General features: G+C 41.3%; 2 protein-coding genes across 3 annotated transcripts; both read right to left on the bottom strand.

Annotated features, from left to right (window-relative positions):
* Positions 1 to 18: 18 nt before the first annotated feature.
* On the bottom strand, positions 19 to 4,455 carry ddost (dolichyl-diphosphooligosaccharide--protein glycosyltransferase subunit (non-catalytic)). The gene is made up of 11 exons (XM_085394387.1): positions 4,192 to 4,455; positions 3,444 to 3,554; positions 3,270 to 3,356; positions 3,069 to 3,172; positions 2,895 to 2,989; positions 2,625 to 2,718; positions 1,781 to 1,929; positions 1,363 to 1,510; positions 1,151 to 1,271; positions 892 to 998; positions 19 to 666 (listed from the first exon to the last, which is right to left on the bottom strand). Exons 1-11 carry the CDS (start codon positions 4,424 to 4,426, stop codon positions 517 to 519), a joined length of 1,401 nt encoding a protein of 466 aa, XP_085250513.1. The 5' UTR covers positions 4,427 to 4,455; the 3' UTR covers positions 19 to 516.
* Positions 4,456 to 4,762: 307 nt separating this feature from the next.
* zbtb17 (zinc finger and BTB domain containing 17) lies at positions 4,763 to 14,824 on the bottom strand. 2 transcript variants are annotated; one of them, XM_085393567.1, is made up of 15 exons: positions 14,656 to 14,824; positions 12,984 to 13,206; positions 12,713 to 12,892; positions 11,937 to 12,269; positions 11,556 to 11,645; positions 10,711 to 10,994; positions 10,368 to 10,510; positions 9,976 to 10,276; positions 9,300 to 9,387; positions 8,655 to 8,771; positions 8,429 to 8,549; positions 7,942 to 8,072; positions 7,522 to 7,785; positions 7,333 to 7,419; positions 4,763 to 5,924 (listed from the first exon to the last, which is right to left on the bottom strand). In XM_085393567.1, exons 2-15 carry the CDS (start codon positions 13,186 to 13,188, stop codon positions 5,506 to 5,508), a joined length of 2,763 nt encoding a protein of 920 aa, XP_085249693.1. In that variant the 5' UTR covers positions 13,189 to 13,206; positions 14,656 to 14,824; the 3' UTR covers positions 4,763 to 5,505. The 2 variants fall into 2 exon arrangements, with proteins under 2 accessions (XP_085249693.1, XP_085249692.1); XM_085393566.1 differs by having other exon boundaries at positions 7,333 to 7,422; positions 14,656 to 14,823.
* Positions 14,825 to 15,283: the final 459 nt, after the last annotated feature.

The following is a 15,283-nucleotide window of genomic DNA, read 5'->3' as shown; positions in this document are numbered from 1 at the left end:
TTACAGAGACAACAGGCATTTCTATTGAGTGGAATGTCAATATTTTATTAAGATGACTCCAACTTATTTGGAAACACATTAATCTTATCAAAACAAACAAACAAATGAGTTGTTGCCATAATCAGTGCATGTAGTTACCACAATAAACTTTTCTGGCTGAAAAATAAAACAATGCAGGTCAAATTTTATTGTAAATTTCTTCCCCATTTCTAAGCAAATGTTTGACTTGAAATATTTAATCAATTGTAAAGCAACTTTAAACAAACGCTGACTGACTTCTGAACAGACAAGGGCCACTGAGTGATTCCAAAGTGTAAAAAAACCTCCCACAACCACTGCATTACAGTCAGGGCCTCTTTTGGCCCTCAGACCCCGACAAAGTGAGTTCCCCAATAACAGAACAGAAACAGTCCAAGTCCCTGCATGAAGACTCAAGCCATCACGACATTCATTTCCACTCTTCACACCACAAGTTCACTTCCAGTCTTATTTTCTCTTCCCCACTGGCATTCTGTATTAGTCAGACTTCTCCTTCTCTTTCATGTGGAGGAAAACTACGCTGAAGACAAAGAGTCCAGCCATCATGGAGAAGACACTGGCATAGTATGGGTAGGCTGAGGGGATGAAGCGCTCATACTGGGTGTGCTGCAGAGGACGCACCGATACCTACGGTGGAGAAACACAACTGGATTAGTTAGCAAGCCATACAGCACATCAACTAATAGGTTACTATGTTACTATTACAACAAATGATTGATAAAAGAACAGAGGTAGTAACCAGGATGATTAATTGAGCAATACTTTCCATATTTACCATTTCTATACATTTATCTTATAGTAAATAAACTCAACATGACTCAGTCTTTAGGAGGGAACTTCTGATGAACTTGCCTGAGTGGAGGAGTAGAGATGTGTATATCCTAGTCGGTTATAGTCCACTTTGAACTGGAAGACTCCATACACATCAGGCAGCTTGAACTGGACACTGTATTTACCTCCTAGTTGAACAACAATGGAACATTTATCATAAATGCAGTTTGTAAATATGACGAGAATATGAAGTCAATCCTGCCAAACATAAAAACAATACATGTAGGTTGTAAACAAGACGTAAATGAATGTAAATATATTCTATAATACAATACCATACCATTTTTCTTGAGATAAGTCCGGACGAAGGGATCGATCCTCACAAACTCAAGCTGGATATCATCTCCGTCGAATGGGATCCAACGGCCCTCGGACAACATCTCAATGACAATGCTGTATTCCTGCATGAAAAGGGTTTACAGTGATTGAGCGACACTGCATTAAAAACAAATATCTTCACGGTGATGATAACAAACAGACAACAAGACCCACCACGAGGTCGGTGATGGTGTATGCTGTGGGGGCGTCGGTCTCCCCCACGCGATGATGGGTAACAGCTCCCACTCTGAGGACTCCAGCCTCCTTGAACACCCAGCGAGACAGAGCCTCGGCCAGCTCCATGTTCCCTGTCCGCTCGTGCCTGAAAAAGCCCACAAGGACAGGGAACACTGACATCTGTAACCAACTATATTGTAACCAAATCTAATATCAGTGACTAGTTATTACAATCTTACATTTTAAGGCTGTTTTCCACCTACAGATTAGCTTTAGGAGGTCAAACGCACTAAACTGCAAACTCAGTGGAACACATTCTAAGCATCTAAACTTGCAGAAATCTGCAGTAAATGTGTTTGAACTTGTAACATTCACATGGAAGAAAAACAAGCCAGGCCATCACTGACAGGAGTACCTCTGTGAACCTGGTGTGGCTTTCTGCACTGCAGAGTTGAAGAAGGCATCGCTGAAGAAGTCCAAGGAGCCACTAAACACCACTCTGGCATTGTTTCGAGCCTGGAGCCCAGCGATCAGCAGGGTGTTCTTGCCAACAGCGTGGGGGTACTACAGCATTTAAAAAAACAAAAACAAAAAAAACACACAAAACAACAACAACATTAAAAAAGTAAAATTAACTTAGTACCTCCTGTTCCCAAACGGTCATGGCCAATAGCTGCCCCTCCCTGAGCGTGGTTGTGCATGAGGTTTGGTCCTGTTAAAAGGGGTGATACCGAGAAGTTTTTCTTCTCACTATCAAGTGTTTGCTCATAGCAGGTCTTCTGATTGTTGGAGCTTTCCTCTTCACAATACAATATAAAATGCCTTGAGGTGACTGTTGTTGTGATTTGATTCTCTCTATAAATAAAATCAAATTGAAGTGAACTGAATATCCATTCAGGCTAATAATAGTTATACAAGGATCTCAACTCAACTTGTTTATTATTGGACTCTACCAGCGTAATTTTGCGTTAAAAATAGTTGAAAATAATCCTTAATCATCTCATACTGGGCTTGGTGCTGGCCTGTGGTTCATTCTGCCTGAACAAAGCAGTTTTAGCTCCACCCTTTGTTCTGAAACTTTGACCACGTTATACATCGCGGAGAAAATGAGGTAGTGCACAATAAGCTTGTCTTTTTCTTCCAAAAGCATTACTACACAATTTTAATTTTAAAGGGCTACTTATCATGCCCGGGACAGTTTGTCCTGAATAAATCATAATTCATTACCTGACATTATCATGACATGTCAACAGTATTACCTGTGAGATGGGTCTGTCAGGGAAAAAGGAGTAGGAGGTGGAGGACCCAGTAAGGATGTCCAGGACAAGAGGGTTGTCTGGGTCTGCCACCATGCTGGAAGAAGTGAGCCACATTCAATATATTTTCCACTGAGCATGGGAGTTAATCTTTTACAATGACTAAAAATCTAACAACACTATCTGTTACATCTTCTGACACAAGTCTCTGCTCCAGCTAAAAGGATGAATTTATCATTTATTACACATCAGCGTGAAAATCACTGTGCTTACCCGACACCCTTGAATAAAACAGGTTTCTTGGTGGGTTTGCCGACAATAGTGGGAGCTTTCAGCAGGTTCTCTGGGTCAGCGACAATCAGGGTATGCTGGAGTTACAAAAGATCACAAATTACAACAACATAACAAAACATAAAATGGCAGCTGTGTAAAGGCCAAGCCATTTACCTCTCCAGGATCAGACACATCATAGTTGTGATGATCAATGACGGCAGTCTTTTCCTCGTCAAACTCAATGCCACACTCACTGCCCAGCTCCCTCAGAGGGTCGCCTGTGAAACAAGAACAAAACAAAAATACTTGAATGATCATACTTAAACATTTCAAATAATATACGACTTGAACAAACACTGTTATAAATCAACTGACCGATGTCTGAACTTGCAGCAACCAGGACATTGCCCCCACCGTCAATGAAGGATGTAATAGTCTCCACATTTATATTTCCACCAAAGTCTGCGGATGACAAAAAAGTGTTTACCTTCAGGAAGAAATCACCTGCCACAATTTATTTATTTTTTGTTTTAACGCTGCGAAACTCACCTTCAACTGATGGTGAGAAGATAATTAAGTGGTCATACAGGAACTGGCCATATTTGATCAGCGACAGGGAGGGATCATCAGCGGTCTTGAAGGTGAGGTCAAATCCATGGTCTGAAGAAGACAGATGCATTATAATTAACAGTAACAATGCTGTACTAAGGCTAAAGTTTTAACACAGTGGTTTTTGAAAATTAGGACATGTTTACTACAACAGGATACAGCAAAGGTGTGCAAGCACTGATGTTATCTCTAACAAAAGCATGCAATATCCCCGAGTATTACAAAAAGTTGTATCTTCAGACAAAACGTTTTGTTTTACATGTCTTCTTAAAACAGTAATAACCCAAACTGTATGAACTCCTCTTTTGAAGACTGTTGCCTAATCAGGAAAGTGGATTTCTCCCACTACTGTACCTACCAGCAAACCAGAAGAGCAGAGGAGCGGAAATGCAAATATGCACGGAAATGCATAGTATTATTTAAATAATTTTAACAACAACAGCATCGAGCACATCTTCATCTATATTATTATATTACACTGAGTTGTAAGAGGCTCAAATTACGTTAGGACCGCGAACACATTACAGCTAAGCTAATGTTAGCATTCTTGCTATCGTGCATCAATTTCTGGTCTAGCAGCGGCTTTTTGTTAGCTGCCAAAAACTTGCTGATGCCCGGTAAACGAGGCATATATACGACTGCATAGCAGAGTAAGTAAAGCTGCAAAAAATAGTATTATCATACTGACCTGCCAGACTGCGGAAGAAGATTGAATGGGTGTCTTTGATGTTGAGGTTGTCCAGCAGCACCAACGTCTTACCGTCAGCCAAAGCACAATGCAGCACGGAGGCTAACGACAGCAATAAAAGGACGCTATGGTCCAAAAGCTTGAACCGCCTCATTAACACCGTTCCGGTTCGTTTTTTGGACGATGATAAAGAACCGGACCGGTTCGTCTGCATGACTGCTGTCAGCGCCGCCATTTTGCTGCAGAAGTCGACGTCAGCGTTAGCAGTTGACTAAACTCTGACCCTAAGAGGCAGCCAATCACAGAGCGGAACGCGTCGCTCTGACTGCCAGTCAACCAATAGCGTGAGAGCTTCATTGTAAGCCTGGCAAACAGGTAAGTCCAGGCATCGAAATATAAATATGCACATTTTTACTGAATATTTACAACAAAAACGGCGTTTAAACGACTTAAAGGATTATGCCTTTCAGCTGTCATTTAAGTTATTTCTGTTTTTAAATAATAAGCAAGGCACATAAGCCTTTGTTATTCTTTTTATTTATTTTTAGTAAAAACAAGAGCACAACACAAGCAGTGGCAATTCTTTATTGAGCTGATGGCATCTTCCAGTAAAAGTAGTATTAGGGGTTTTATCCATTCTGCAGACAAATTAATGACACAAAAATCAATAGTGACACAAAAATGTCTTGTGACATTTGTCAGTTTGTCGTCACTGTACACAAGTCTAATCTTTTCAGAGGTAACATGACAAATATTATCCAAACACAAGATTTACAACACCTTGCTTCTGTAAAAAGGCATCAAGTGTCCTTTACTTTAGTTTAGTACTCATATATGTTCATGTAGATAGCCTTTGAGTAACATTCTCTGCATGAAAATACTTTAAGTACAAGAAAAATATTTTGGATGTTTAAAGAAAATGATTATATTATTATTTCATCATAAAAATGGGAAAAATATCACATAGAATTCTTTTCTTTAAGTTATACTGGGTAAGACAGACTTTAAAATGTTTTATATAATGGACGAAGCACAGTCCTACACTGAAGTCTAAAAATAAACTACACAAAGTAGCATAACCACCTCTCAACGTTTACAAAAACTACTAGATCTCACCTTGTTTGCTGAAAACAGGACATGATTACTGATCACAAATCTGGAAAGAATTTTTTTTCAGGAACAGTGTCTGTTATGAATCCAGTTCATATTTAACAAAACTCATAAACACACTTCATTTCTTACTTCTCCTTATACAGTATAAATCTCATTTCATTTACAAGCAAAATGACACACACTTTAAACAAATCTGCCCCACTACGACTGCCTCTCACACTCCATCTCCTGCTCCTTGTCCTCCTCTACATCTTTTTCATATGTTTTGATCTCAGTGGTGGTCTCCACCTGTCCATTCTCCACCTTCTCCTGAACTTCCTGTTCTGATTCTTCTTGTTCTTGCGCCTCTCCAATCATCCCGTCCTCTGTTTCTCCCTCTCCAACCTGAGCACGGAAGATTAGCTCTCCTTCGTGGATGACCTGCTCGGGTGTGGGTTGCCATGTTGCAGTGGAATCCCCCTCGGCAGTGGTGGCTGCGGTGTACTGGTAGAAGTCGGAATCTGCCTGAAACATGACCAGGGCTTGAGCTGTGTGGATGCGTACGTGCTGAGCTAAGGAGCTGGCATCCAAGAATTTATCGCCACACGAATCACAAGCATACAAAATCTGCGTGTTGGGATCTGAGAAGAGAAGAAGGTTTCATGAACAAACGAACCATTTTTCAATCTGTGTCCTGTTCTGTGTAAGAAAAAGGAACTGGCTTCTGATGAAGTTTACGGTACTGTTTACAGTACTGTAATAATACTTCTCATTGAGACCATTTAGATGGTTATGCAAGTAGCTGTGTACTTCAAAATCTGTCTCACATACTCATACGTACATATTCAGCTTCTTTTACTGATTATTGTTTTCAGGGTCAATAAATGGACTTCAGCTTATAAGCGTAACACTCCATACTGCTACTCCCCCAAACCATGTCTGATATTTTGTTGTCATTCATAACTAGGGATGGGTATCGTTTAGGTTTTATCCGATACCGGTGCCAAATCGGTACTTTTGAAACGGTGCCGGTGCTCAAACGGTGCTCAAACCGGTGCTTAAAGACTGGAGAACACAAAATTGGTCCAAAAACCTCTCATGTTCAGCTGGTTTTTTGTAAAAAGATAACAATGTTAGCCTTTTCTGCAGCTATGGGGCATATATGGTATCACTCTTGGCTGGAAGCAGTGCTTAATCAATGGGAAAAAACACAAACTTTGTCCAAAACCTCTCATGTTTAACTGTTTTCCACTTTTTCTTTGGTCATTTTAGGCCTTTTTGGCCCGGGTGAAGGGAGTATCTGCCATCAAACAAGAGGACAGCCGCATGTAGCTATGATGATGTTTGCTAGTTCACCTTACATGCATTAATGTAATAAGGTGGTTAGCCTACTAAACGTAAATTACACGCGAACAACATTAAGCTACTCACGCAGAGAAGAACGGCTGCTGCTGCTGCCATCATCATCCGTCATCATTTCTGCTACACTGACAGGGCTAGGGGCCAGGACTCTACTCTTCGTGTTTTTGGGGGATATTGCTAACTCCGGGTCCGATAACAGGCAACCCACGCACAGTAGATGTGCTCGGTGTGAGGTCTCGCAGCAAGCTATCATACGGCGCATTTCTGGGCTTTTAAAAAAACCCGCTATGCGTCGCCAGGTGTTTCATCGGATTTGAGGTGTTACCTCCTTTGACAGTATCACAGTATCAGCTTAAAGCACTTGTTGCAGGCTGCTGAGTTTGCATATTTTGCTGTGAAGTACAGCCAGACTTTTGACCGCTTCGCCTTGGGCATTTTTAATCTGTAGCTCTGCTCTAAAAGAACGCACGTACCTGGACCCGCCTACTATCCTCGGAAACGTAAAATTATTGGCTAGAAGTGTATCACAGCTCAGGAAAAAAAAGCACCGAAATAAAGCACCGAAATGTGCGCTGCTTTTCGGTCTGGTTACTACCGTTTATGTCAGAACCGGTGCCATCATGGCACCGGACACCGGTACCCATCCCTATTCATAACATTACATGTTTTTATAATGCCAGGTCTTACCTGCTTCTTGCACTTTCTCCACGGCCTTGGTGATTTCAGCTTTCAGAGCTTCGGTCTCATCTGCAGAAACCGAAGCAGCCACTGGAACTACTGTTAACAGACACAAACATTGTCACCGTCTGTGCCTCACAGCCATCTACAAACATCTGTGTTGTTGATTACATTCTAGCCTTGAAGATGTAGTCTGACCTGTCAGCTGAGCTACAGAACTGGCCGCCAGGGCCTCTGTCGCCAGTGTGACGATGTCCTCCGTGGTGACGGTGACGATGTTGATCTCGCTGTCAGAGGTGCATGGCCCCGCTCCTCCATCACCCAACTCGTCTGAGCTTCCCTCTGACACCACCAGCCGCTTCATGCCGGCCTTGCCTTGGTGCACAGTCTTGACGTGAGAGCGCAGATTGTCCACGCGATTGAACCCCCGACCACATTTATCGCACAGGAACGGCTTCTCTCCTGAGACAACAAAACAAAGATAAGTAGTCAATTGACGGTGAAAGATCAGAGTTCTGCTGGATGGATACAAATGTGGTGGGAAACAGAGACTTAGCTGCTCAACAGGTGAACCCTCACTCTCCCAAAAAAAAGCCTTGTAACAAATTTGTTCTTCACCTGTGTGAATGATGATGTGCTTCGACAGGTCTCCCACATTAACAAATGCCTTGTTGCACATCTGACACTTGTGCGGGCGGACGTTGTCGTGATGGCGAATGTGATTGGCCAGTTGACTAGACTGCACAAACCTGCACAAAAACATATATATGATATTTCCTCTCATCTACTTTACTGACACATTTATTCATTTTGTTCATAAGAAAATAATCTTTTAAACAGTATTTTAATCTCTAATTTGGTCAATCTCAGTACTCTCACTATCATTTGAATGAACTATAACAGGTCACTGTTACTTGACCTTTGAGAATGACCACAAATCTATATTATCTTCAATTCTCATTACCGCCTACACAGGTCAAAACCTCTAAACTACACTTAATATTCCCCTCTCAAACATCCCTGTTAAATAATGCCAGTTTCTATACCTCAGCTACAAGTGAGTTTGAAACCTGAGCCTATCATTGCAGCACTGTGCCGTGCTGACCTTTTACCACAGCGATCGCAGACGTAGGGCTTCTCTCCCGTGTGCTGGCGGACATGAGCGATGAGGGAGCTGGCCTGAGTGAAAGCTTTACCACAGATAATACAGACACAGGGCTTCTCTCCTGCAACATATAAATAACTGTTTCACTATCGTGGGAAGTAGATAATATTCACACAGGGATTCAGATGGAAGAATGAAAATAAGTTCCCCAGAATCCCCAGAGTACCTGTATGGATGCGCTCATGCCGCTGCAGAGCTCCGGGATCACTGAAAGCTCTCTGGCAGTGCCCGCAGACGTACGGTTTCTCCCCGCTGTGAACCCGCAGGTGCCTCTTCAGATTCCCTAAAAAGCAGGTATTAGTACACACAGATTAGACCAAATGGCTCAAAGAAGAAAAACAATTCTACATAGTAACACACCAACTAAAAGCAATTAAATAATTTTGTTCATGTATGGTCTAACTATTGGATATCACACTTTATTTTAATAGTATTTATCATTATTTTAATATTATTAGTGATATTATAATTATTACTGAATCTCTAAATATAACATTTGTTGTACTTGCATGCAGTTTAATGGGTTTTTTGTATATCCCAAACCATTTTCAAACTGAATAACACTGACTAACACTACCTACTAACGGAAAGGAGCAAAGTAGGTTTCTGTTAGTAAGTACAAAAATAAATAAATAAATAAAATAACAAATCAATGGTGTATGTTTTGATATTTTTTTGGTCCTTAATTTCTCTCAAGATCAATATGACAGGTAGAATTTGTATTCATGAAGAAACAGAGAGCGTTTTATTCACTGTGACAATAAAAATGCAGGGAGAAAAAAAGCAACATTGTTATTACTTCTTTTTTTACCTGAAGTGGTAAACTGCTTGCCACATTCTTTGCACTTGAGAGGCCCGTCTGTAATGTGGATTTTTAAATGAGCTTTTAGATTCCCAACCTAACGAGGAAACACAAAACAACAAAAATGTTCCTTAAATGACACTTAAGTATATGCGCGCTCAACCGGGGTGACAGCCAAGCCAGTATGACTTTAGTTAAGTCTCTCTGGCGCAGGTTTGGATAGAACTAGGGATCTAGCCTGGGGAACCTTACTGTATCCATGCCCTGCAGAGGATTTGTACCCTGACCTGTTGTTCTAAAGAGAGTCGTGTTGTTTTTCTCCTATCTCCCTTCCCTCACCCACATCCAGCTGCAAAAGCGGGTGTGGAAGGTAAAGTCCAAAGTGGTCTAAGTGGTAACCCCCAAACTGTAAGAGTGGTACCAGCACATTTCAGGCACATCATCAGAGGCTTCTGTCCAGACTCATAAGACTCACGGGCCTCAGGAAGAGGACCCTAGTTTGAGGAACACACACATATCATTCCCAAGGGGTTTGAGGCAGAGTTATATATATATACATATACAAACAGTGAATATTACTATCCAGCTAAGATTTTTCAATTAAAAATAGTGTTGCCTGGAATCATGTTATTCATTCATCGTGTTTATATTTGTCCACAGAAAAGCCAAACCTTTCCAAGGGTACCTGGTTGAAGCGTTTGTCGCAGTGTGGACACTTGTTGCCCTTCTCTGTGTCATGTGTCTCCAGATGTCGCATCTTGGCCGTGGGGTCAGAGAAAGCCTTCTCGCAGTAGTCGCAGTGGTATGGCTTCTCGCCGCTGTGCACCAGCTGGTGGCGCTTCAGATTGCCCGAAGTGGTGAAAAGCTTGCCACAAACTTCACAGCTGTACCGCGCTTCCCCTGTGTGACGTTTGCGATGCAGGTTGAGCAGACTGATCTGACGGTAGCTCTTTCCGCAAGTAGAGCAGCAGTACGGCTTCAGGGGGCTAGGAGTCAACGACAGCTCACTTTAATTAAGCCCTCTGCAGAAGTATTCAAAAATACACTAAATGAATATGAAAAGGAAAAGCCATCCACCTGTGTGTTTTCTCATGGGCTTTACAAGCTGCGGGGTCAGAGAAAGCCTTGTTGCAGTCCCGGCAGCTGAAGGGCTTCTCTCCAGTGTGAATACGCATGTGCCTCTTGAAATTGCCCGTGTGGGTGAATTTCTTCCCGCAGTCCTAAAAAGAGGAAAATATATCGTGAAGCCTTTTAATGCAAAGATATGCATGCAAATGTGACCAACATTTGCATAAAAGCATCTATGATGCCCAGCTTTTCATGAAAGCTCCCAGCATTGACATTTATATCTTCAGAGCCTGCAGACCAGAGCAGGAAAAGCAGGCACAGCGCAACTTAGGCCGTCCCACAAATCCCTCACCTCACATTTGTGTGTCACGGAGCTGTAAGGCTTTGATTCAGATCGGCTGCTCATGCACGCTGACTGAGCTTGTCTTCCATCTCTCTCGCTGCTTGGGCTGTCTCCTTCCATTTGCTGACTTATCTCGTCATCCTCCTCTCCATCCTCGTTATCATCAATATCATCAGCCTCCACATCGCCGGTCTCCAAAGAGTGTTCTTCCTGCCCTTCAGCCACCCCTGCTGGCTCTGCCACCTTATTATCAGTTTTTGCCTGTGATGGGGCTTCATCCTCTGAGTCATTGTCTGGGAGAACAAGAGCAGAAAAGCTCTGAAAATGACAAACTGTCTACAGCTTTGACGGGGAATAGCAATGACTTTTTGAGATATGGGATTGCTGGCTTCATCGGTCTGTTAAAGTGGTGACATTCTTTACATCAGACAGAGGTCACTCTTACGTTAATGTTCCCCACTGCGTCTTCCAGACATACCAGCTACAACTGGGGTAACAACTAGCACCATCAGCAATGAAACAAATACAAGAAGCAGGTTTGCTGCAACCTTTAAAGAAATGTGTTTATTCTAATACAAAGCAAATGCTCTAAATCCTATTAGATTAATGTGAAATGACTGCGTGTTTGAAAGGTGCTGAAGAAATATACATGTTTTTAATCACATTTCTGGCATTTTAAACGGAATGTGAAAATGCGGAAAACAGCACTCGGATAATCATTCGAGCACTAATCAACCTGAATCTAGAGGTGTTTTTAAATGACTTCGCTTTTCCTGCCTCTGCACATAGTTTGTCCAGTGGGAAGCTTAAACGAAAGGGGCATTGCATAAGTTCCTTCAGGACAGAGCGCTCACCAGGTGGGAAGTTTCGTCGAGGTGGTTTTCTGATTCTCCTCCCGCGGGAGCTCATATAAGGCGAACTGCCAGCAGATTTTAACGGTGATTCTAATAAAAACAATAAAATAAAAAACGAAAACACTTCTTTGTTAAGCCATCACAATCATTTGTGTTCTTTCCATTGAATTTAACTCTTGATTTTAAACATTTATGTATGTATTTATTTATATAACCTATCGTTTCTTAAAAACATTAATAATGGATAAAATAATATATCAAGATATCAAATGCCATCAAATAAAAAGCTACTAGCATCATGTGGATCCTTTCAAACTTTAAACATGCTAGCATACATCATAATTAAATAACTGAAAAGACTTTCTATGAATATGTATTTACTCAGTATGTAGTCGGCATCAGCGGTGTCGTCCTGGAAGGCGGGTGCGTCTAATGCACCACTTTCTTCCTTGTTCTTGACAGACGTCTTCTTTTGAGTCAGAAGGTGGGACGTTTTTGGGGGTCGTCCGCGGCCTGTGTGGGTTCTAGTGGGTTTCGGCTGAGAAACAGGCTTCTGTGTTTTGGCAGAAAGCTCTTCCTCTAAAATGTCCTGACTTTGAATGGTCTCTTTATCCTCTGTGGGAATGCTACGAGGGCACTCCTCGGCTTGTGATGCCAAATCTGACAGCTGACTGTCAGTTTCCTCTTTCTGCTCTCCTTCACCTGTTTTTTCATCTGGTGTGTTAAAGACAGAATTAAAATCAAATCAAATCGAAATTATCAGGAGCAACATTTCACACATTAGAATGCAGAATCAATGACGACTGTGTTCCATTTTCAACAAACTGAATGCCAATAAGAACAGATAAAGAACCATGTTATGAGCTCAACAAAACAACAATCGGGTAAATATGTATTAATTACTTTTCATTTATCTTTTTTAATGTAGAACAGCATCTGTTAGGACTACTGCCAAACATGGACACAGCAGAAATACACATTTGTCATCATGCTATGAAAAGTGACGGTAAAATTGGTTGACAAATTTAATACAAAGCAACCTGATGATTCATTTGAAGAATCAAGGCATGGACGGATTAGCTGAGGGCAATGACAATTTATCTGAAATAAAGAAAAAAAGGGTACAGACACGAGTATTCACCGAGGACCTGACTCACCAACAGCAAAATCCAGTGTTATGACGGACGGGGCTGGATTTGACAACGACTGGTACGCAGAACACGCATTCACGATTTCTTGCATCTGTAAAAAGTGAGCTACCGACAGCACGTCTTCTACATTCTGCAGATTTAAAGTCAGCTTTGCAGTGTACATAAAATCCAGGACCTGACCCAAGCCTGAAACGACATTCATCAAAACAACACATCCAGTTAGACAGCAGAGACGAGGCAGAGATAGGGTAGAGCACATAACCTGACGGGGACCGACCTGCTGCATTGCTAATGTCCAGATGTACCACATCCTTCTGGTCCAGAAAGAGGGTGCGGAAGTACACGCTGCAGGCAGCCAGCACAGCCTTGTGGGCCTTGAAGTCCACACCGTCCACGACAAAGGTGCAGTCACACAGCAGGCCCTGCTTGCGCTGCCGGTTAAGCTGCTCCAGAACTTTCCCACTGTGCCACGGGAACTCCATCGTCCTGAAGGACAAGCTCTGTGGATAAAACGGATGAAATGTGGAGCACGAGGAAGCTTGAAAAGGCTGTGATGGTCAGGTTAAATCTGTGTCTGCATTCTTCACCTCTGATATAATTATGCATCCTCCGACAGCATAGTAGTTTTATTATTGACTGACTGCGGTCAGTCAATATTAGGGGATGATTGCTTTCAGAAAAATAGATGTATCAGCCTTAAAACTAAACCTATACATTACAAATTAATATAAGTCAACAGAAATAAGATATAATGAGCTATAATGAAGTATAAATTCTGTGTCTAGACTATATGTCACATTACACCATTACATTATTTATTATCCTTATTTAAAACTGGAAAGTTGTGTTCATTTTAATTTCACAATTACCCCTTTTACAATGTATCAGCACAGAGATGTATTAAAGTTAGCGTCCAACAAGCTAAATCAGTTTTTTAACTGTGTATGTGTTGTTTCACAAGCAGTTTTAATAACAGCAATTGTATTCCTCACACTAATTTGTGTCTTCCTTTGGACTATAACCACGGCTATCATTGTTAACTAAAACTAAACAAAAGCTAAAACTAGCTTTGAAAAATATTCTAGTTAGATAAATAAAAATAAAGCCTAGACCATGAAAAGGGGTAAACTAACTAAAACTATTTTTGGAATTTGGAAAATAACAGAGGAAACATAAATAAATATGGTATGTGTTAATCTGTTAGAATTTTGGCACAAACTGGTTGATGAGGTAAAATTTTGGCTCTGGCATTTGGCATAAGTAATAACCAATAGCAAAATGAAAACTGAAACCAATAAAAACTAAACTAATATAATAAAATCTAAACTAAATTATTATTAATAATAACAGTAATAAAACTATAATAATTATAGCAACGCTGCCACTGGTAATGTCTAAGTACTTTGTTTCAGTTGTTATGTTAGATAATGACATCTCCTCCAGACTCACAACTGTCCCATGGGACGCAACCTATGAACCAAACTTCACAAACATGTTGCGTGTGTGTGTTTTTAAGGACAAAAACGGCGTTTTGAAAATCAACCACTCAAAATGACTGCTAGCTTAAATCCGAAATGCAACGCGAAAGATGCTAAAGGCCAACTAAACCGCGAGATACGACATTAACGCAAGGATGAAGCGTAATCTCGTGTCCCGCTGGCTGTGCAGCTATTTTTAATTCTCTCTTCTTTTTCTTTTTTTTAACTTGAACGTCAGTTTCTCCACAAGTTTTGACAGCGTGGTTTGACGGTGCAATATATCGATTGCAATTCCTCAATCCTTGCAGCTTTGTTATCAGGGATTAATTTAGCATGCCTACATGCGTGTGGTGAGGGAACAAGATGGCGGAGCTGCGAGTCCGGCCTCCCCTCTTGTTGTTTCCACAGCTAGCCTGTTCTTTTCGGTTTTTTAAGAAGCGCCATTTTAACAGAAACCAACTTCCGATTTACCTCCTTGTTATCTCGTCTTCACTCGGGCTTGAAACTGCTGGTCCAAGCGGTCTTACGGAGTTTTTGGCTCAGTTGGGAAAAACGAACCCAATCGAGTTTTTCGGTGATCGATCATACCCCGCTCACTCCATCCAACGCCATCTTCCTCTCTCTGATCGATTGATAGGGACCGGCCGGATGTATCGCTGGAGCACGCGCAGTGGGAACCAATGTTTTGCCGACAGAGGCCACGCGGTGTCGCGATACACCCAAGTTACATAATGTGCAAAGCTGATACCTTCATAACACAGTGGAGCTAAAATGGATTTGTAATAGAATAGTTTGTCATTACAGGCACGTGTAGTGTGTAAATAAGCGCTCTAAGTCTAACTTAATAATCACAAATTTCAAACTGAATCCCTGCGTGCTAAAATGAGCTATATCTTTAGGCTTTATTTTATACAATCAGAAGAGGTCCTTGTCTTAAATCATCGGAAAACTGAAAGAACAAGGAGAAATTAATTTTCTGCGATACAAAAAGTATATTAATACAAGGATAAAAGTAATGCTCCTGTATATTTCTAAGGAAAAAGCCACTGCATAGCTCACGTACAGTGGAGGAAATTATAAACAACAATGACTTCCAAAT

The sequence above is a fragment of the Rhamphochromis longiceps genome, linkage group LG20, assembly GCF_057381845.1.
Source record: "Rhamphochromis longiceps isolate RC_006_pf linkage group LG20, R_longiceps_female_GT1.1, whole genome shotgun sequence".
In the NCBI taxonomy this organism is placed as follows: Eukaryota; Metazoa; Chordata; class Actinopteri; order Cichliformes; family Cichlidae; genus Rhamphochromis; species Rhamphochromis longiceps.
The sequence above is the reverse complement of the archived record's forward strand: the minus strand, read 5'-3'. Positions and strand labels throughout refer to the sequence as shown.

What these genes read in the sequence shown, in the direction of transcription:
- ddost (XM_085394387.1), bottom strand. Translation starts at nt 4,426, where the DNA reads ATGGCGGCGCTGACAGCAGTCATGCAGACGAACCGGTCCGGTTCTTTA. An exon ending in ATGTGTCTGATCCTGGAGAG is followed by an intron (nt 2,990 to 3,068) that starts GTAAATGGCTTG and finishes TTGTAACTCCAG; the next exon opens with CATACCCTGATTGTCGCTGA. An exon ending in GCCACACCAGGTTCACAGAG is followed by an intron (nt 1,511 to 1,780) that starts GTACTCCTGTCA and finishes GGGCTTTTTCAG; the next exon opens with GCACGAGCGGACAGGGAACA.
- zbtb17 (XM_085393566.1), bottom strand. Translation starts at nt 13,188, where the DNA reads ATGGAGTTCCCGTGGCACAGTGGGAAAGTTCTGGAGCAGCTTAACCGG. An exon ending in GCCCATGAGAAAACACACAG is followed by an intron (nt 10,277 to 10,367) that starts GTGGATGGCTTT and finishes GTTGACTCCTAG; the next exon opens with CCCCCTGAAGCCGTACTGCT. An exon ending in GCGACAAACGCTTCAACCAG is followed by an intron (nt 9,388 to 9,975) that starts GTACCCTTGGAA and finishes TTTCCTCGTTAG; the next exon opens with GTTGGGAATCTAAAAGCTCA.